The 21756-nt window shown below is 45.0% G+C and overlaps 1 protein-coding gene across 1 annotated transcript in view; it reads right to left on the bottom strand.

Annotated features, from left to right (window-relative positions):
* Positions 1-21756, bottom strand: part of LOC139542092 (multiple epidermal growth factor-like domains protein 6) — a 78591-nt gene that overhangs the window by 31474 nt on the left and 25361 nt on the right. The window contains exons 3-15 of the mRNA XM_071347124.1: positions 19027-19152; positions 14066-14188; positions 13854-13976; positions 13411-13548; positions 13129-13251; positions 12552-12674; positions 12120-12293; positions 11764-11895; positions 9901-10029; positions 9579-9707; positions 9047-9181; positions 8760-8894; positions 547-672 (exon numbers count right to left, since the gene is read on the bottom strand). Coding sequence (XP_071203225.1) covers positions 547-672; positions 8760-8894; positions 9047-9181; positions 9579-9707; positions 9901-10029; positions 11764-11895; positions 12120-12293; positions 12552-12674; positions 13129-13251; positions 13411-13548; positions 13854-13976; positions 14066-14188; positions 19027-19152 — 1716 coding nt within the window. The remainder of the gene's footprint in view (positions 1-546; positions 673-8759; positions 8895-9046; positions 9182-9578; positions 9708-9900; positions 10030-11763; positions 11896-12119; positions 12294-12551; positions 12675-13128; positions 13252-13410; positions 13549-13853; positions 13977-14065; positions 14189-19026; positions 19153-21756) is intronic.

Raw genomic sequence — 21756 nt, 5'->3', positions numbered from 1 at the left:
ACGGACCCGAATGAAAGACATCAGAGATGGAATCACAACATGTTTTTTTTGGATTGTTTTACTATGGTTAGCCGTTGGAGAGAGATGTGTGGTCACATTGTTGAATGTAACACACATACTGCTGCGTCTCTGGCCAGCCCATCCCATGTTGATTTGAAGAGGGCTTTTAAAGAGGGCCGACCATGGCCGATATTGCTGCACAGGGATATTTCCATGCCGGTATGCCAGGATATTCCTATTGGATTTGTCATTATGCCTGGGCCAGCCAGATGAGGATGGGCTCTGGTTCTAGGAGTACTGGTTCTTCTATCTAGTTTTCCAAACACCTCGGAGGTTAAGGTTTTCTGTGACAGCTCTATGTTGTGCACTGTTGATACTCTATATTCCTAGTGCCTGACAAATGTCCTTGGATGTTTGCGTAGTACACATAAGAGAAAAGGCAGCAATATAACAAATATTTTGGATTCAGTGATTGGAAACCACTCCACCAACCATCCCTGTTCCTCTTCCCCACTGCCCTATTAGCGTGTTGCCCCCCGTCCTTACCAGTCTCGCAGTGCTGTCCAGTCACACCGTCAAGACAGTGGCACTGTCCTGTCACCTTGTCACATGGCGCGCCAGAGCAGTGGCACAATTGGTTACATCCAGCCCCGTAGCGCCCCTTCAGGCAGTCTGTAAGAGAGGACACACACACAGACATTCATGATTCATTGACAGATTGTATGATGATATACAGATGAAAAATACACTAAAGTATTTATGCTTACACAGCTGTTTGGCTACCCTCAATTGATCTCATTTGGATGAATATGTTTCGATTGGATTGACATGTAGGAAATATGTGTGTATGTGTGTTGGACACCATCTACTTATCCTGCATCAGTTTCTCTTGAAAGGTGGACCTATCTAGCACAGCATGTCCAGAAACTCCCCATTTGCTACAGGTGTAGGATCTTAATTTGACCCGTTTCCCACAGCAGGAAATAATCCTGCCACAACAGGAAATGTGAATTAATTTGTGGATTATAACTACGGAGCAGCTGCTGTACCCAATTTGATGGAAACCCGTTTTGCCGTGGTTAAAGATACTGAGATTTCTGCACATTTTATTTTACATAGATACGAAGGCAGTGGAGTGGGCAGCAGCTCCTGCTCAGTGCTCCTCTGCCGCATCCCCCTCCTTGATCGGAAATGAATGCCTTTGTCTGGTGTCGCCTATAAACTCCATGTTGTACACAAAGGACATGTTGGACATGTTCAGACTATTGCATTCCATGCCTCAGTAGGATATGTCATGTTATTTTGATCAGGAGGGGAGTCAGGCTACATGCAGCTATGTGCATGATCAACATGTTCGTACAAACACGCAGATACTTTTTTGGCCCCAATGCAAAACTGAAGTGGGGAGTTACATGCAGCTATGTACGCAGCATATCAAACACAGGCAACACACACATACACTCAGTCTAATTAGCAATGTAATATTCTTTAGCGATGTAATGTTGAAAAACAGCCCATGGTTCAGTAAGGGTGAGTAAAGAAAGAAACGTGAAGGGAGGTGGTGTGTGAGCAGCAGCTAATTAGAAACAATTACAAACTTTAGAAGCCCTTTTAAACCTCAAAAGCAATTTAAGATCCTACATATGTAATGTTGATGTACATGGGAAAGCAGCAATGTGCACTCTCTAGTAAAATTAATTGATGAGAGAGAGAGAGAGAGAGAACGTGCACATTGCTCACCACCCAACAATCACCCCAGAGCATCTGCACGACCACTCCCACCTGAAGAAGCAGACAGTAGGGATGTTTGCCAAGTCTCTAAAGGACGTGGCACTTGGTAGACAAACACCCCATGCCACACTGGACAGAGGACCACCCAGAGACCGCTACCAGACCACTGCACCACCAAGGAGCCCCAGGCCCATTCAACACCACACCAGACCCAGCGCACCCCACAGGCCCCACCCACCACCAGAGCTTCACCACTTCCATCGGCTTATCCAGACTGGACCGGGCCCAGCCTACTACCCCGCACCAGACCACCACCAGACCAGAGAGGAAGCCCCACGGCCCAGACCTGGCCCCCCTCCACTCCACAGGGCCCAGCAGCAGGACCAGCACAGCTACGCAGAGGTCGTCAGAGGACAAGAGAACCCTGTAGGATTGAGTGAGATTAAACAGCTCCTCCAATACATCTGCACTAAACACACACGGACGCATACTTGTTCAATGAATAGGAATATTTATATATATAACATCATTTTTTTTATCTGTTATCCTGTTTCTCACTCTTAACAATTGAATAGTTAGTAGTTACTGTATTTTTGACTGCTATTCTTTCTCTTTGCAACATGAAATCACTATCACTTCGCATGTGAAACATTCAGGGCCTAAACTCACCAAGCTTTGGACTGAAGAGTTTAGCACTGGAGTTCAACAAAAATCTTAAAGATGTTGACGTCATCATTCTGCAGGAGACATAGTGTAAGGCTGACATTGTCACTCACTGTCCCCACAGGCTACAGAGAGGTAATTGTGCCATCACAGAAACACAGCTCTGTCAATGGAGGCAGAGACTCTGGAGGACTAATCATTTGGTACAAATCCGAACTACAAAATCTAATTGATCCCCTCAATTTTACATTTGGTTAAAACTGAAAAATAACTTGTACTGACAGAAAAATATGTGTTCCTTTGCGCAATATATATCCCCCCCTCAGAATCCCCATATTACTCAGAGGAGATCTTCCCCACACTTGAGGAGAGATGTGCCATTTCCAGGCCCAGGGAAATGTGCTCATCTGTGGGGACACAAATGCGCGCACAGGAACACTATCTGATCTAACGAGCACACGAGGGGACAGCTTTATCACGGGCCATACTGTTTCTAACTGCCTTAATCTCCCCCATAGAAACAACAGTGACAGCACCATCAACAAAAACAGAAGGGATCTGTTGCAGCTCTGTAGAAGCCTGGTTCTGTACTTTGTCAATGGTCGTTTACAGGGGGACTCTTTGGGGAGATTCACCTATTGGCCACAACACAGTAGACTATATGATTACAGACATTGACCCTTTCTCTCTCAGCTCATTCACTGTCAAGCCACTAACACCTCTATCTGATCACAGCCAAATTACGTTGTTCCTCAAAAGAACAGACATGGAAACAACCACACATTCACAGCCCAGTAAGCTATACAACATCAGCAATTCATACAGATGGGCCCAAAACAGCACAGAAGAATACCAGAAAGCAACCTGTAACCAAACTATCCAAACACACACTTAGATAACTTTCTGGATACCACATTCACTCATTGTCACGGCCGTGAAAAGAAGAGGACCAAGGTGCAGCGTGGTGAGCATACATTTTCTTTTATTAATAAAAATGACGCAGAACAAAACAATAAACACTACAAAATCAAACCATGAAGCTAAAGGCTATGTGCCCTAAACAAAGTCAACTTCCCACAAACACAGGTGGGGGAAAAGGGCAGCCTAAGTATGGTTCTCAATCAGAGACAACGATAGACAGCTGTCCCTGATTGAGAACCCTACCCGGCCAAAACATAGAACTACAAAACATAGAACATAGAATACCCACCCCAACTCACGTTGTGACGTGATACTCATAGTAAAGAAGGCATCAATCTAGCAGTAAAAAACATCAGGCAAACGGCAAAAGAAGCACAACTGAAATTGATAAAAAACAAAACAAAGACCACAGATGTCACGTTCTTGACCTTTATTTCCTTTGTTTAGTCTTTGTTTAGTTGGTCAGGACGTGAGCTGGGTGGGCATTCTATGTTTTGTGTTTCTATGTTGGGTTTGTTGTTTGGCCTAATATGGTTCTCAATCAGAGGCAGGTGTTTGTCATTGTCTCTGATTGGGAACCATATTAAGGTAGGCTGTTTTCACTGTTTGTTTGTGGGTGATTGTTCCTGGTTATTGTGTTCATTGTTTTTCCTATGTTCACATGTTCAGGACCGTAGTGTCGTTGGTTTCGTTCTGTTTATTGTTTTGTTCGTATTGAAGAGTATTCAAATAAATATGGATACATACCACGCTGCCATTTGGTCATCCTCTCTTCCACATTACGAAGATCGTTACAGAATCACCCACCAAATTCAGACCAAATCGCAGCGTGGCATTCTACGCCATTAAAAAACCAATTCAAATTGAAATACCTATTAACATTTGGCTAAAACTAATTGAATGTGTCATTGAACCAATTATACTTTATGGCAGCGAGGTGTGGGGTCCACTGGCAAAATAATATTTCACCAAATGGGACAAACACCCCATTGAAACTCTGCATGTAGAGTTCTGTAAGATTCTCCTACATGTCCAGAGGAAAACTACAAACAATGCATGCAGGGCAGAATTAGGCCAATATCCACTAATAATAAAAACAACAAAGAAGAGCAATTCAGTTTTGGAAACACCTAAAATACAGTGACCCCCTCTCATATCATTACCAAGCCCTGCAATGCCAAGAGCTGAGTAAAGAAAAGAGTCCCCTCATCCAGCTGGTCCTGGAGCTGAGTTCACAAACCTGTTCTACTAACACACTGAAGCCTCAGGACCAGAAAATCCAATCAATCAGAATAAAACAAATTACAACACAATCAAAACAAAACTGCATTGCTTATTGGGAAAACAAGCACAAGCAAAATGCAGTGCCATCTGGCCCTAAATCGACAGTACACCATGGCAAACTATTTGACCATGGTTACTGATCAAAACCTTAGAAAAACCTTGACAAAGTACAGGCTCAGTGAGCACAGCCTTGCCATTGAGAAGGGTAGACAGGAAAACCTGGCTCCCTGTAGAGGAAAGGCTGTGCAACCACTGCACAACAGCAGAACCTGAGACGGAGCTGCATTTCCTGACAAAATGTCAAAAATATAAAACCATTAGAGAGTGTAATTTCCCCATATTTGAAACCCTTATTCAAGGTTTCAAATACCTCTCTGATTAGGCTACCCATCCTGTTGGGGAAGGATGCAGAGAGCTGTGGGTTGGCAGCGCAATACATTGCTGCCTGCCATAAGATGAGGGACAGTGTCTGACAGACCAATCAACCTCTACTGTATGCTTATTGTTATTGTTCAATGTGTGGTTATTTTGACCCTTGGTTATTGTTGTCCCATTGACAATTTTGATTCTTATGATTTTCATATTGTAAATATCCAAAGTAAGCTTTGGCAATATGTACATTGTTACGTCATGCCAATAAAGCGAATTGAATTGGGGAGGGAGAGAAAAAAAGAAAAAATCCCGGCACGATTCATCAATGTTCCTAATTGAATGCAGATGCAAGGCTCTGGTCGCTTCATGGCTTCCAGATGACAAGCAACTCAACGCCAACTTTGTGTTTCAGTGAAACTATTCTGGTTATTTTCGTTGTATGGACACACACACAACCACACACATGCATAGCTATATACACACGCAGACACGAACAGTAATATAGTTACTTCGGCAGTAAGTTCACCTCCCCACACACACACCGTCATGGACGCAAGCATGCGTGTATGGAAATGCACAAACACACAAACACTTGCTAGGTCCAAAGACAGACACAAAAGATAGAGGGAGGCATGGATGGGGGAAGCAGACCCAAAGGATGGCTCCGGTTCCTAGAACATCACCCTCAGAGGTCAATAAGCCTCCCTCCCACACATTCACACAGCTGCCTGTCAGTGTGGCCAAAACACTGCTGTATAACACACACGCACAAATGTTTTACATTTTAGTCTTCTGTTTTTTTAAGATGATATTTGATAAACAAGACAGAACATACACATACAAACAACAACATAATACAAACATCACACCTGCCCAGACCCACTAGCACACAGCTTCATCTCCAGCATCCCCTTCCGCCACACGGTTTCTCTCTCTCTCTCTCTCTCTCTTGCACGCACGCACGCACGCACGCACGCACGCACGCACGCACGTTCCAGATACACCAATGCCATTGTAAGCGAATTATCAGATTTTTACAATGTCTGGAGAAGTGTTTTAACGTGTTTGGTATTATAGAATGATGCAGTAGGGGAGACCGGGCTGAGAATCACATGGTTTGCTCATAGCTAGGGTGCTGTCTGTTGATGCAGGGGTTGCAATGAGCTCTCCTTTTTTCCATGATCAAAATGTCACCCTTTAATGAACACTTCTGTTCTTACCTAATGGCTCCAATACAGTGGTCTCCAACTCTTGTCCTGGGGGACTACAGGGTGTACAGGCTTTTGTTCCAACCCCAGCACTTACACACCTGTTTCAAATAATCAAGGTCCTGATGTGCAGCTGACACCCTCCCCCCCAGCCTCCTGTTGATTATTGTGTAACTGCTCAGCACAAACAGCAAGAGAGAGGGACACAGAAGACCAGTGTTGAGTAACTTATCTAAAATAAGAATATGAACTCATAAAGAGCTGGAACTACCGTGTGCGTGGAAGACTGTGTGGGTCCATGAGAAAAAAAAGATGGATGCCCTAACTGTGCATGTGCGTGTTGTGCAAGGTTGGGGTCCCTTGGAATTTAAGTCACTAAATTCAGGAAGTGATTAGCTTCTCCTTTTCAGTTAATTGAGAAATCATTTAAAATGGATGCAATTTTTTCAATTATTGAATTGGAATTGCAGTTGATTTCTTAAATTGAATGACTTAAATTCGAATTGACCCAATTACAAAGATTGTTTGCACAGTTCATATAAAGAAATCAGTCAATTCAAATAAATTCATTAGGCGCTAACCTATGGATTTCACATGACTGGGAATACAGATATGGATCTGTTGGTTACAGATACCTTTAAAAAAAAAGTAGGGCGTGAATAAGAAAACCAGTGGCCACCAATTGCCTCATGCAGCGAGACACATCTCCTTCGCATAGAGTTGATCAGGCTGTTGATTGTGGCCTGTGGAATGTTGTCCCACTCCTCTTCAATGGCTGTGTGAAGTTAATGGATATTGGCGGGAACTGGAACACGCTGTTGTATGCGTCCATCCAGAGCATCCAAAATATGGATTTTTGCGCTGACAGAGATGGCCTCCTCGCTTCGCGTTCTTAGTAAACTATGCAATCTTTTTCTTCTTTATGTGTTATTTCTTACATTGTTACCCCAGGAAATCTTAGGTTTTATTACATACAGTCGGGAGGAACTATTGTATATAAGAGCAACGTCAACTCACCAACATTACGACCAGGAATACGACTTTCCCGAAGCGGATCCTCTGTTTGGTCCACCACCCAGGACAATGGATCGGATCCCAGCCGGCGACCCAAAACAACGGAGCCGCAGAAGGGGCGGAGCGGTCTTCTGGTCAGGCTCCGTAGACGGGCACATCGCCCACCGCTACCGAGTATACTACTAGCCAACGTCCAGTCTCTTGACAACAAGGTAGACGAAATCCGAGCAAGGGTTGCTTCCAGAGAGACATCAGAGATTATAACATTCTCTGTTTCACAGAAACATGGCTCACTCGGGATACTTTATCATAGTCGGTACAGCCACCTGGTTTCTTCACGCATCGCGCCGACAGAAACAAACATCTCTCTGGTAAGAAGAAGGGCGGGGGTGTATGCCTTATGATTAACGAGTCCTTTTGTTCACCTGACCTAGAATTCCTTACAATCAAATGCAGACCGCATTATCTACCAAGAGAATTCTCTTTGACTATAATCACAGTCGTGTACATCCTCCCCAAGCAGACACCTAGACGGCCCTGAAAGAACTTCATTGGACTATGTAAATTGGAAACCACATATCCTGAGGGTGCATTTATTGTAGCTGGGGATTTTAACAAGGCTAATCTGAAAAAAAGGCTCCCTAAATTTTATCAGCAAATCGAATGCGCGACCCGGGCTGGGAAAATTCTGGATCATTGTTACTCTAACTTCCGCGACGCATACAAAGCCATCCCTCGCCCTCCTTTCGGCAAATCTGACCACGACTCCATTTAGCTGCCCCCAGCCTATAGACAGAAACGGATTCCACGCTTCAAGATTGCTTCGATCACTTAGACTGGGATATGTTCCGGATAGCGTCGAACAACAACATTGATGTATACGCTGATTCGGTGAACGAGTTTATTAGCAAGTGCATCGGTGATGTTGTACCAACGACAACTATTAAAACCGTCCCCAACCAGAAACCGTGGATTGAAGAAGACGGATGTGGAGGTCATGGACTGGCGTGATTTCACGTGGTCTGCAGTTGTGAGGCCGGTTGTACGTACTGCCAAATTCTTGAAAACGATATTGGAGGCGGCTTATGGTAGAGAAATGAACATTGAATTATCTGGAAACAGCTCTGGTGGACATTCCTGCAGTCAGCATGCCAATTGCACGCTCCTTCAAAACTTGAGACATCTGTGGGATTGTGTTGTGTGACAATTTAGAGTGGCCTTTTATTGTCCCCAGCACAAGGTGGACCTGTGTAATGATCATGCTGTTTAAATCAGCTTCTTGATATGCCACACCTGTCAGGTAGATACATTATCTTGGCAAAGGAGAAATGCTTACTAACAGGGATGTAAACAAATGTCTTCACCACATTTTAGAGAAATATGTTTTTTGTGCATATGGAACATTTCTGGTATCTTTCATTTCAGCTCATGAAACATGGGACCAACACTTTACATGTTGAATTTATATTTTAGTTCAGTGTAAATACACATTTCTGTTCCCAATAAATGGACAATGAAGTACTATTCTGCGTTGGTCTGGGCTGGCACGCCATGCACTGTACCCACCTAGGTCACAGTTGTCCCCTTGGAAACCAGGCGGGCACTGGCGCAGACACTCCCCTGTCACATGATCACAGAGTACCCCTGATGGACACTCACATTTCCTCTTGCAGGCAAGGCCATAGTATCCTCTGTCACATTCTAGAGAAGAGGCGCAAAAGTGGGTTAAAAGTGCTGGTTACACATTTAGGGACAGTTTCCCAGACCCAGATTAAGCCAGATAGAACCATTCCTTGATGTGTGTGTGTGTGTGTGTGTGTGGGTGCATGCAGAACATCTCCTGAACCACTGACCCTCCTGGCAGTTCTTGCCCTGGTAGCCTGGTTTGCAGACACAGGAGCCATGGCGGCGGTGGCACTCCAGGGTGTTCTGTTGGAAACACTGGCACTCCTCCGAGCAGCCAGGTCCGTATGCCCACTTCGGACACGCTGGGTAGAGACGGCACACCAAAGGGTTAAACAGGACTGCAGGCCTGATAGGGCACACAGGAATACTGCCTGACTGTGTACATGGTTGTGCAGGGCAAGAGGTCCAGGGCCCGTATTGATAAAGAATCTCATTGTTGGGGTTATGATTTAGGATCAGTTTAGCCATTTAAATCACATTGAATAGCATTACATGGACAGAGGGGACCTGATCCTCGATCAGCAATCCTCTGAGATGCTTGACAGCCCCCAATCACAGTATGATCCTGACGTAGTAGGAATGAGTCTTTCCTTGATGTAATCACTGGGTCTGGCAATTTAAATAAATGGCTACAGGGAGTGAATGTATGACAGAAAGGAAACAGAAAGCAGAGAGTCGGTGAGATGTCACACCACTCACGTAGGTGACAGAAACGCCCATAGAGCCCAGGGTCACACAGGCAGGCTCCGTAGGTCCGATGGCAGCGCCCTTTATTGGCACAGTTACACTTCTTATTGCAAAGTTTCCCATACAGGCCGCTAGGACAGCCTATGGAGCACAGACACACATAGAAAAGAGTAGCGAGTACATTATAGCACATTATAATGTGCACCAATATTGGTATTTGCACTTTTGGGATAATTCAAATGCTAGGTAAGCTAAATCACATGTAACATTTAAAGAGAAAACAATGCTATTTTGATCCAGGTCTGCATCATAACATGAATGTGTGCCAACTCACCATCCTGGCACAGATCCCCACTGACTCCAGGTGGGCAGCGGCAGTGCCCGCTCACAGGGTCACAGGTGGCACCATTCTTACACTTACAGCTGAAGAGGCAGTTCCTGCCAAATGTGCCCTCTAGACAAGCTGAGCAGAGGGAAGGAGAGAGAGAGGGTGAGAGAAGCATAGACGTATGGCGTTAAGTCTCTCAATCAAAGCTGGATACGTCATCAAAATAGGCCATTTCTGTTGGATGATTATGTCTGACATAATGTGAAATTCCCTTCAAACACAAGGTAGGTCACTTTTATACAGATGTAGGATCTTAATTTGAGCCGCAGGAAATGCAGCTGAACCCACACTAACACGCGGTTATACTAACAGTATTGTACTTTTATGTGCCCTACTTTTGTCCAGCTAATAGCCTCACCACCGCTCAAGCCACATTATGGACTAAATGTTCAAATCCTGTTGCTGCAGGATTATGCTGCTATGGCAATACTGGTTGAATTATGGTCCTACATCTGTAGCTTCACCCAGGAATGGGTTAACCCCATATGGGTTTGTTGACTAAAAACACAGCAGGTTCTCAATAACACCTGTGACTTTGAGGATTAAACCCTTTTAATGTTTTGATACGCTACATGACCAAAAGTATGTGGACACCTGCTTGTCGAACATCTCATTACAAAATCATGGGCATTAATAAGGAGTTGGTCCCCCCTTTGCGGCTATAATAGCCTTCACTCTTCTGAGAAGGCTTTCCATTAGATATTGGAACATTGCTGCGGGGACATGCTTCCATTCAGCCACAAGAGCATTAGTGAGGTCGGGCACTGATGTTGGGCGATTAGGCCTGGCTCTTAGTCAGAGTTCCAATTCATCCCAAAGGTGTTCGATGGGGTTGAGGTCAGGGCTGTGTGCAGGCCAGTCAAGTTCTTCCACACCGATTTCGACAAACCATTTCTATATGGATCTCGCTTTGTGCATGGGGGCATTGTCATGCTGAAACAGGAAGGGACCTTCCCCAAACTGTTGCCACAAAGTTGGAAGCACAGAATTGTCTAGAATGTCATTTCCTAAGGGGCCTAGTCCGAACCACGAAAAACAGCCCCAGACCATTATTCTTTCTCCACCAAACTTTACAGTTGGCACTATGCATTCGGGCAGGTAGTGTTATCCTGGTATCCACCAAACCCTGATTCATCCGTCAACCTACGCCAGATGGTGAAGCGTGATTTATCACTCCAGAGAACGCATTTCCACTGCTACAGAATCCAATGGTGGCGAGCTTTACACCACTCCAGCCGAAGCTTGGCATTGTGCATGGTGATCTTAGGCTTGTGTGCGGCTGCTCGGCCATGGAAACCCATTTCATGAAGCTCCCGACGAGCAGTTCTTGTGCTGACGTTGCTTCCAGAGGCAGTTTGGAACTCGGTAGTAAGTGTTACAACAGAGGACATATGATTTTTATGTGCTACGCACTTTTACACTCGGCGGTCCCGTTCTGTGTGCTGGTGTGGCCTACCCACTTCGCGGCTGAGCTGTTGTTGCTCCTAGACATTTCCACTTCATAAAAACAGCACTTACAGTTGACCGTGGCAGCTGTAGCAGGGCAGAAATTTTACAAACTGACTTGTTGGAAAGGTGGCATCCTTTGACGGTGCCACGTTGAAAGTCACGGAGCTCTTCAGTAAGGCTATTCTACTACCAATGTCCTATAGAGATTGCATGGCTGTGTGCTTGATTTTATACACCTGTCAGCATCGGGTGTGGCTGAAATAGCCGAATTCACTCATTTGAAGGGCAGTCCACATACTTTTGTACATGTAGTGTATATTTTGTTCTCTCTGCAGGGCATCAGGTGCAGAAGAGACTCACTCTGGTTGCAGACAAGGCCTCGCCACCCATCAGGACAGTCACAACGTCCCTCCTCCAGGTCACACACACCACCGTTGGAACAGTCGTCACACGTCAGGCTGCAGTCATGGCCAAACGTTTCGTTTAGACACACTGGTGAGGAGGAGCAGGAAGAGGAAGATGAGGTACAATATACATATATAGTAAAGGAGTGAAGCCAATTTTGACATTGTTTGCTATCTAAAAAAACGTGTGCAAACAAGCTGTTTAGGATCTTTCTTATAAGCTGCTTACATCTGTGTTACGACTCCCTTATCTGGGTATTACAACAGTCTTATATGTGCCTTATGTGGGTGTTGCTACAGGTGTATGTATACCAAAGGTCTTGGTGAGGGTGCTCGGGGCCCGGAGCTCTCCCAGGCCGTCCTCCTCATAGTCGTCATAGCGCTCCAGCGGCTGGAAGTTGTCATTCAGCAGGGTGATCTGGGGTGGAGGGAGCTTCACTGCGATGCGGCCGCTCCACTCCAACAGCTCTACTGCCCCCTCCAGGGCTGGAGGGAGAAAGTAGAACCGTCATTGTCTCTGTCTCTGCACACTTAGTCTCCATTCTAATATCCACTTTAGCATGCCACTTAAATCAACTCTGAGCCCTAGTTACAGCCTATAACGTCTACTGCCTGGCATAGCCTACCACTAAGGCCCAGAGTTTTTCTCCGCCAGGTTATGGTCAAGTCAGGATAAACTTCTGGCCCTAAGTATTATTTCGACCTGACTAACGCCCAGACAGGATTCATTTTCAATCCACTTACGAATACAGGAGAGACGGTTCTCGTTTAACCGGTGTCCGAGGCGACAGTAGCACTGGAAGGAGCCGGCTGTGTTCTGGCAGGTATGGTCACAGCCTCCGTTGTCTACCAGACACTCATCCACATCTGCAACGTCAACAACCAAAACTAGAAAAGGTACATTTCCTGAAGAAAACCTATGTGCTTGCCGCGACTGTAGAGTTCAAGCTGCAGCAAACACACTAATACGGAAAACCCCATTAAAAAGCTGTTTAGGTTCAGCGAGATTACATCGTTGTGAGCAAAGGGTGTCTTTGTGCTTACAGACATCAACAACAGAACTTAAATCAGCCAAGACTACAATTATTGTCTTCCAATTTACCCAGTCCCTTGAGGCATGCCTTGCCTACCTGGTTAAATAAAGGTGAAATATATATATATATATTTTTTAAAGGCATGCCTACATCAGGGAGAGCAAGCTGACTTTTATTCTGTTGTTTATGTCTGTAAACAGGAAGTCGACCCATTGTGTAGATAGATCATTTAAGAAAAATGTTGATAGCATTTGATCAAGGAGGTTATCCTGCTAAATGGACCATACCATCACAGCCACACCCATCCGAGTTGAGACGGTAGCCAGCCCCGCAGTAGCATTCGTAACCCCCGGGAGAGTTCGTACAGTCCTGCTCGCAGCACGAGCTTCCCGTCTCGCACTCATCCAAGTCTAAAACACACACGGCCATTGATGACAAGTCTGTCTACGAAGGGACTTTAGTGCCAATAATTTGTCAATTTAATTCAATCGTTTTGAATTCATGGCACTAAAATCACTCCATATCGATCAAAACTGATTATATTATTCTCCAAACTGCTCTTTGCTCACCCACACATGTCCTGAGGTCATCGTCCAGATGGAAACCATGGTTACAGCTGCAGACAGGTCCGAGGGCGGAGTGTTGGCACTTTTGGGAACAGCCTCCATTGGCAGTCTCACAACCGCTCACAATCTCCATCTCGATACCTAAGGAGAGACAAATGTGGAAACCTGTTGTTCCAAAACAAACATACACACAATATTTTCTTGCAAATAATCCCTTTTTCTTGTGGCGCTAATGTTTTACTCTGACCAAAACATCTGTAATAGCCTTTGTTGTATTTTACTCTAAACTCCAACATGCCTACAGGAGAATATGGATGATGATTCATGCCAGTAAAAATGCTATAATAAAAGTGTAAATGTGTAATGCTATTTTGACATCACTGATAATTGGTAATGTCTCAATGAGTAAATGGGAGTTGACTGAGAGTGAATGAAAGTTGACTTACGATAGCATTTCCTGCCGTCGGCACCCAACTTGTATGCTGGGTTACAGACACAGGTAAAGGAACTCTGGGTGTTATGGCAACCGTGGGCACAGGCAGTTTGGCCTGTCTCACACTCATCGATGTCTGAGACACACACACACACCTTAATCATTGTAATCACCATTACCACCAATAGAATAATCCCTGGAAGCATAGTCAATTCGGAAGTTTACCTTCACAGTTTTTGCCATCCTGTGCCAATGTATATCCAGGATGACAGTCACACTGAGATCTTCCTCCTTCATTTCTACAGGTGTGCACACAGCCTCCATTTCCATCTGCACAGGGGTTTCTCACTGGAACACAGTAACACCGAATGAGTACAATAATGTACGTACACATACACACACAGACTGACAGAAACACACACACAAACACATTCTCCATGCTCTTGCCGGCACTCTCCCTTGTGGATTTGTGGGAGTAAGAGGGTAATGGGGTTAAATGGGAGTCTTTCTCCCTTCAGATACGGCCATAATTACTTCCATGTCTGGACCCCCGAGAGGTGAATTTCTAAGTGGCTACATGTATTAGGAATCAAGTGCTTTTTCGTTTTTTTCTTCGTAGCTACTTGTTGTCGATGTATGGAAGACAGTGCACATCTAGCTAAGCAGGAAACAGAGAATTAATTGTAAACGAACAGAAAGTCAGAAAAGGTACAAGATTTACACATCTGCCCAAAGATAGAATTGATACAACAGTAACAATGTAACTTTTCCACAATGCCGGTTTGTTTGAAATCCACCCTAGGTATAACTATTTCATGCATTGCGCTCTTGGATGGTGCTTTGGTAACCAAGGCAACAGTGAGCCTCTGGTAAGACTCAGTTAATGTGTATTGGCCAGTCAGACCAATGGTCAGAGGTCGCCAAGCCAATGACAAGTCTCGCCAAGCCGACCGGTCTCTGTCTCAGACCTCGCAGTCGGATACAAGACTAGAGGAATTTCAAAGCTCGCCAAAGTGAACAGTAATTTACACTTCCCAACACACTTCCCAACAGCTGCAAGCTCTGCTTTATAACCTCATAAATTACTATAATTGTATTTTCCCCTCTATTTTATCAAAACCATTTAAATATCACTTCAATCCAATTGGATTGTAAACATCATTGACATTTCTCCGAGGGCTTTTTTGTCTTTTGATGTTTAAAAGTAAAATTCCAACAATAGTACATATGTCTTGATATATAAAATACGACATGATGTATCTGAGATCTACGTGTCGACCACAATAAGAACCATCTGAAGTATAATTCAGAAGTAAGGATCCAGGCTGCCAATGGCCTTTGGGTAAGGACTGAGGACTGCCAGCCACGATATCTAAAGCCAACCACTCCAGCACAGCTGTGTAGTTCAGCTAAGCTCACAGTGCAGGGGATTTGTGAAAATTCTGTTTACTTTTTCATAAAAGCTTAAAACTTGGTAAACTTGTACAGTTTGGGGCCCTGCACATTTAGATATGGAGGCATCGGAAAAACGCCTGCCATTTTCCATTCCGCCATAACCAAATAAGGTATTTATTTCTCCTATCTCCTGAACCAAGCATGTTATTACAGAGAAGGTGATGTTTACCCCTATGTTTTGATGGTCAAGGATTACAATGGTACTATGCACAACATCAAATCGCAACCTAGTGGCAGTGGCGGTCATTTTGCTATTCCGCCATAGCCAGCCAATGTAATTTGTCATATCTACTGAATGATATCATGATATCACAGAAGGTGATGTTTACACCTATGTGTTGATGGTCAAGGATTAAAATGATACCCTGTAAAACATCAAAACAGTTCAGATTATTATATAATGGTGGACTGCTATGGTAAACAATGGGAAAAAATCCAATGAAATCTCAGTTTCTGACAATGGGGAAGGGAGATGCCTAGTCAGTTGTACAACTGAATGCCTTCAACTGAAATGTGTCTTCTGCATTTAACCCTCTGAATCAGAGAGGTGTGGGAGGCTGTCATAATCAACATCCACTCCGTCAGCATCCGGGGAACAGTGGGTTAACTGCCTTGCTCAGGAGCAGAATGACAGATTTTTACCTTGTCAGCTCAGGGATTTGATCCAGCAACCTTTTGGTTACTGACCCAATGCTCTAACCACTAGGCTACCTGCTCAATGTCAATGTACACCATATAATAATATAATAACTATTTTTTGAGGAACATTATACTTTAGGTTAAGCTTAGTTTGGGGGCAATGTGGAATCAATCATTTTTTATTCTGCTTTACTGAAAATGTATCGTCATTGACACCATGCTAAAGTACGAGCAAGAAAGATTCTGCACGGGACAAGGATGGATGTCTGGTCCCCCACAGTTTATTAGGTACACCCATCTAGTACAGGGTCGTACGTCCCTTTGCCTCCAGAACAGCCTGAATTCTTCAGGGCATGGAAACAGTATCAAGGGACCCAACATGTACCAGGAAAACATTCCCCACACCATTACACCACTGGATGGGGCCATGGACTCACGCTACTTACGCCAAATCCTTACGCCAACAGAAACCGGGATTTGTCAGACCAGGCAATGTTTTTCCACTCCTCAATTGTCCAGTGTTGGTGATCGCGTGCCCACTGGAGCCGCTTCTTCTTGTTTTTAGCTGATAGGAGTGGAACCCGGTGTGGTCGTCTGCTGCAATAGCCCATCCGTGACAAAGACCGACGAGTTGTGCATTCCGAGATTCCGTTCTGCACACCACTGTTGTACTGCGCCGTTATTTGCCTGTTTGTGGCCCGCCTGATTCTTGCCATTCTCCTTCGACCTCTCATCAACAAGCTGTTTTCACCCACAGGACTGTCACCGACTGGATGTTTTTTGTTTGTCGCACCATTCTTGGTAAACCCTAGACACTGTCGCGCATGAAAATCCCAGGAGGCCGGCCGTTTCTGAGATACTGGAACCAGCGCTCCTGGCACCGATGATCATAACACGTTCAGAGTCGCTTAGGTCACTCATTTTGCTCATTTTGCCCATTCTAACGTTCAATCTAACAGTAACTGAATGCCTCCATGCCCGTCTGCTTGCTTTATATAGCAAGCCACGGCCATGTGACTCACTTTCTGTAGGAGCGAACCATTTTCATGAACGGGGTGATGTACCTACTAAACTGTACGTCTAAAAGACACATCTGGATTTAGAATTTGTCAGGATATAGTGTATATCCACAAAACTCCAAATTTGCATTGGAAATGGTCTGTATTTTTTAGAATATTAAAAACGTGTAAAGATATCCCCTGATATGGATGCTTTTTCGCCCAGTGGCAGTCCACCATTTTATAATAGTCGTAACTCTTTATGATGTTGTACATGGCACAATTGTAATCCTTGACCATCAAAACATTGGTGCAGACATCACCTCTTCTGTGTTATTGTGTATGGTTCAGCAGATATGACGGGGAAAATACATTGTCTGCTTGTAGCAGAATAGCAAAATGGCCACCATGGATGCCAGGGGGCATTTTTTTATGTTGTGCATGGCATTATTGTAATCCTTGACCATCAACATAGAGAGGTAGACATCACATTTTCTGTGTTAACATGTTTGGTTCATAAGATATGACGCAGAATACATTGTTTGTTAATGGCGGAATGGAAAATGTCCACCACATCCGCCGGGAGGTGTTTTTGCGATGCCTCCATGCCTCCGTCTGAACATTTTCAGGGCCCCAAACTGTACAAGTGTACCAAGTTTCAAGCTTTTATGAAAAAGTGAACATATCTCCAAAGATTTGGCACATATTGCTTGGACTATAAGTTGTATACTCCATCTACTGTATCTGTAGCAGGAGGAAATCTGGGCGCTAGAGCTTGGGCAAGTGGTCATTAACACAAGTTAGCAAGTTACAATGGACAGAATCGGTGCAGTCTGCAGCCTTTAAGGAGACATAATTGTGTTTTATTGCATTTCAAATTCACCACAGGCCAAGGCTGCCAAACTCCTTTAGGGTGGTCATACCAAATGGGCATGGGAAACAACAATGGCCACAAGTGCAATTGAGTTTGTTTAATGTGCTACTTTTATTAGGCTGCGGTATTGGTTCATGGTTTTCATGGGCTTTGTTGGAGAAAACATAGTGGCGTTGGTAAGTTAAACACCAGGCTGGATTTATAGTCATAGAATGACATTAGATTTCTTTGGCCCCACGACACATCAGACAGGCAGAAAATGAACTGTCCAAGCATAGCCAATACAGCGAATGCAGCCAACACAGCACAGTAAGCATTTTGTTATTCCCTGTCATGAAAAACAAAGAAAAATAGGTTTGTGCCGCATGGCTCAGCATCAGTTGGCATCAGCTAGCATCACCAGCGTTGTTGTAGGGCAGCCCCCTAAGTGACTCTTCTTATCAACTGTATGCAATAATTTCCTTTGTGTCATTTTAGGAATTCAGCACTCTCTGTATTATCTCTCCAACCCCCATTGTCTCACCTCTGAGAAGCAGAGGTGACATTCATGTAAGTCTGATATCTGATTGGAGGTTAACTCGACAGTAATACTATTGGTCAACACCGCAGATTTTTTATCCAAACAACTCAGATGCTTATAAAAGGGTTTTAGATTCCTTGTTCTTTCTCTTTTTGGTGCCTGAACTGCTGTGGTGAGATACAATCTGTCTCTGTCTCTGTCTCTGTCTCTGTCTTTCTTTCTTTCTTTCTTTCTTTCTTTCTCCACCCCATGGACTTTTAGGGCATGGCCTTTCAGGGCATGATGTCTTGTATAATGTTATCATTCTTTTTTTCAAAGTAATTAAATAATACATGTATTTAGAATTCCATTCTCAGACATGTCTCAATTGCCTATTACTGTAACTCAACTATAGTGTGCTTGCATATTGCCAAATAATCTTTATGGAGTCGGATAATTCATTAGATGTGCTAATTGCTTCGTCTTATTATGAGTCACATGTGAGGTATTTATAATATAATATATGCTGTATATTCACATATACACAATATTAGTGCCCACAACATTGTGGGTTTCGATTCCCACTGGGAACATATAGGCTGCTACTCACTGTCGCTTTGGATAAAAGTGTCTGCCAAAATGGCATGAAGAGGACGGACTGAGAAGTTTGCACACAAGCACACACAGGTTTTTTTTTTTTTAAATGGCCGACTACACTTACACTTGCAGTGTTTGCTGTCCTCTGCAAGATGATAGTTGGGTCTGCAGCGACACTGGTAGTGAGCCGGGGACAGCTGCACACAGTCCTGCTCACAGCCTCCATTTCTGACAGCACAGGAGTGGACGGCTGGGGAGAAACACACAGAGTGAGACAGGATAGATCAACAATTAAAGGCGATGTACAGTACACAAATGTAATTGATTGATCATCATGTGAAGAAAGAGTACCTGTTTAGAAACTCTCAAAGTTACATTTTTGACCACCATTGTGTTTTTTAAATTCAGATGATCTACAATGACACAGACAAATAGTTGTTCATGCGAGCAGGATAAACTTGCGGAAATGACATGTACAGTAGGTCTGCTCGCTCTGACAGCACAAGCACGTGTTTGTCTACATGTTCTCACAAAGTGCAAGACACCACCCGATCGTTTCAAACATTCGATTTATGCTAACGCATAACCCAAGGTGAACTGCATCTCAAAGATGAGATGAAGCTCCTGCATTTTCATTTGGAGGAACTCAGAAAAAAGGAGTTCCAGTTTCAAAACAAAAACAAACATGAACCCTATCTACACTCCGATCTTGGAAATCTTGGAAATCCGCTCCACTCTGTTTTCTCTTCAATTGCCATCTCAGAACAGAGGCCCAATAATAACAGCGCTTTTTTTTTGCTGCTCCATTAGCGAGACATCTGATTTGGGCCGATAAGCCTGCGGACAGCAGGGGGTACTTACAATACGTGGCTCATTGCAGTGGACCTTGACTAGAAGCAACCCTTGCTGCTCACCCCTAGATCCCTCAAACTCAACTCCGGACCTTCGGAGCCAGTTCCACTGCTTGGTTTCATTGTTCCCTTCTAATCAGGAACAGATTTAGACTTGGCACACCAGGTGCGTGCAATGAATGATGAGGTAGAACATCAAAGCAGCAGGCTCCAGACCTCGTAGGGTAAGAGTTGAATACCCCTGCTCTAGAGCCTAGGAACGTTATGCATATCTGAAAGGACTGGATAGGTATAAGCAATATGATAGTTGCTCAACCTTGCCCACTAGGTGGAACTTGCAATATTTCCCACACCTATCTTATCCTGTCAGATCTAGTGCCTAGAGTGGTATTGTAACGGGTGTCTAGATCTTCCTCCTCCTCGGACGAGGAGAGGAGAGAAGGATCGGAGGACCAAAATGCAGCGGGTTGTGAATACATAATGAATTTATTAAAGCAAACGACGAAACACGAAAACAAACACTTGGAAGGATTACAAAATAACAAAAACGAACGTAGACTGACCTAAACCATGAGAACTTACATATAACACGAAGAACGTAGGAACAGGTACAGACTATAACAAACGAACGAACAAACGCTACAGTCCCGTGTGGTGCGCAGACACGGAAGACAATCACCCACAAACAAACAGTGTGAACAGCCAACCTATATATGGTTCTCAATCAGAGGAAAACGTCAAACACCTGTCCCTGATTGAGAACCATATAAGGCTAATTACAAGTGACCTAAACATAGAAACACAAAACATAGAATGCCCACCCCAACTCACGCCCTGACCAACTAAACACATACAAAAATAACATAAAACAGGTCAGGAACGTGACAGAACCCCCCCCCTCAAGGTGCGAACTCCGGACGCACCACCAAAAGTCTAGGGGAGGGTCTGGGTGGGCATCTGTCCACGGTGGTGGCTCAGGCTCTGGGCGTGGTTCCCATCCCACCATAATAAATCCCCGCTTCTTTATCCCCCTCACAATGACCACCCTCTTACTCCACCCACCTAATTTAAGGGGCAACACCAAGATAAAGGACAGCTCCGGGACAAGGTAGCTCAGGACAGAGAGGTAGCTCAGGACAGAGGGATAGCTCAGGATAGAGAGGTAGCTCAGGATAGAGAGGTAGCTGAGGATAGAGGGGCAACTCCGGACTGAAGGGCAGCTCCGGACAGAGAGACAGCTCTGGACTGAGGGGCAGTTCTGGATAAATGGCAGCTCTAAGCTAAGGGTCAGCTCATGGCTGGCTGACGGCTCTGGACGCTCATGGCTGGCTGACGGCTCTGGACGCTCATGGCTGGCTGACGGCTCTGGACGCTCATGGCTGGCTGACGGCTCTGGCTGCTCATGGCTCATGGCTCGCTGGCGGCTCTGGCAGATCCTGTCTGGTTGGCGGCTCTGGCAGATCCTGTCTGGTTGGCGGCTCTGGCAGATCCTGTCTGGTTGGCGGCTCTGGCAGATCCTGTCTGGTTGGCGGCTCTGGCAGATCCTGTCTGGTTGGCGGCTCTGGCAGATCCTGTCTGGTTGGCGGCTCTGGCAGATCCTGTCTGGTTGGCGGCTCTGGCAGATCCTGTATGGTTGGCGGCTCTGGCAGATCCTGTCTGGTTGGCGGCTCTGGCAGATCCTGTCTGGTTGGCGGCTCTGGCAGATCCTGACTGACGAATGGCTCTAGCGGCTCCTGACTGACGAACGGCTCTGACGGCTCGGGACAGACGGGCGGCTCTAATGGCTCGGGACAGACGGATTGCTCAGATGGCGCTGGGGAGACGGATGGCTCAGATGGCGCTGGGGAGACGGATGGCTCAGATGGCGCTGGGGAGACGGATGGCTCAGATGGCGCTGGGGAGACGGATGGCTCAGATGGCGCTGGGGAGACGGACAGTAGGCCTGGTGCGTGGTACCGGAACTGGAGGTACCGGGCTAAAGACACGCACCTTCAGGCTAGTGC

Source organism: Salvelinus alpinus, chromosome 17 (assembly GCF_045679555.1).
Source record: "Salvelinus alpinus chromosome 17, SLU_Salpinus.1, whole genome shotgun sequence".
NCBI lineage: Eukaryota > Metazoa > Chordata > Actinopteri > Salmoniformes > Salmonidae > Salvelinus > Salvelinus alpinus.
This window is presented reverse-complemented; position numbering and strand designations above follow the sequence as displayed.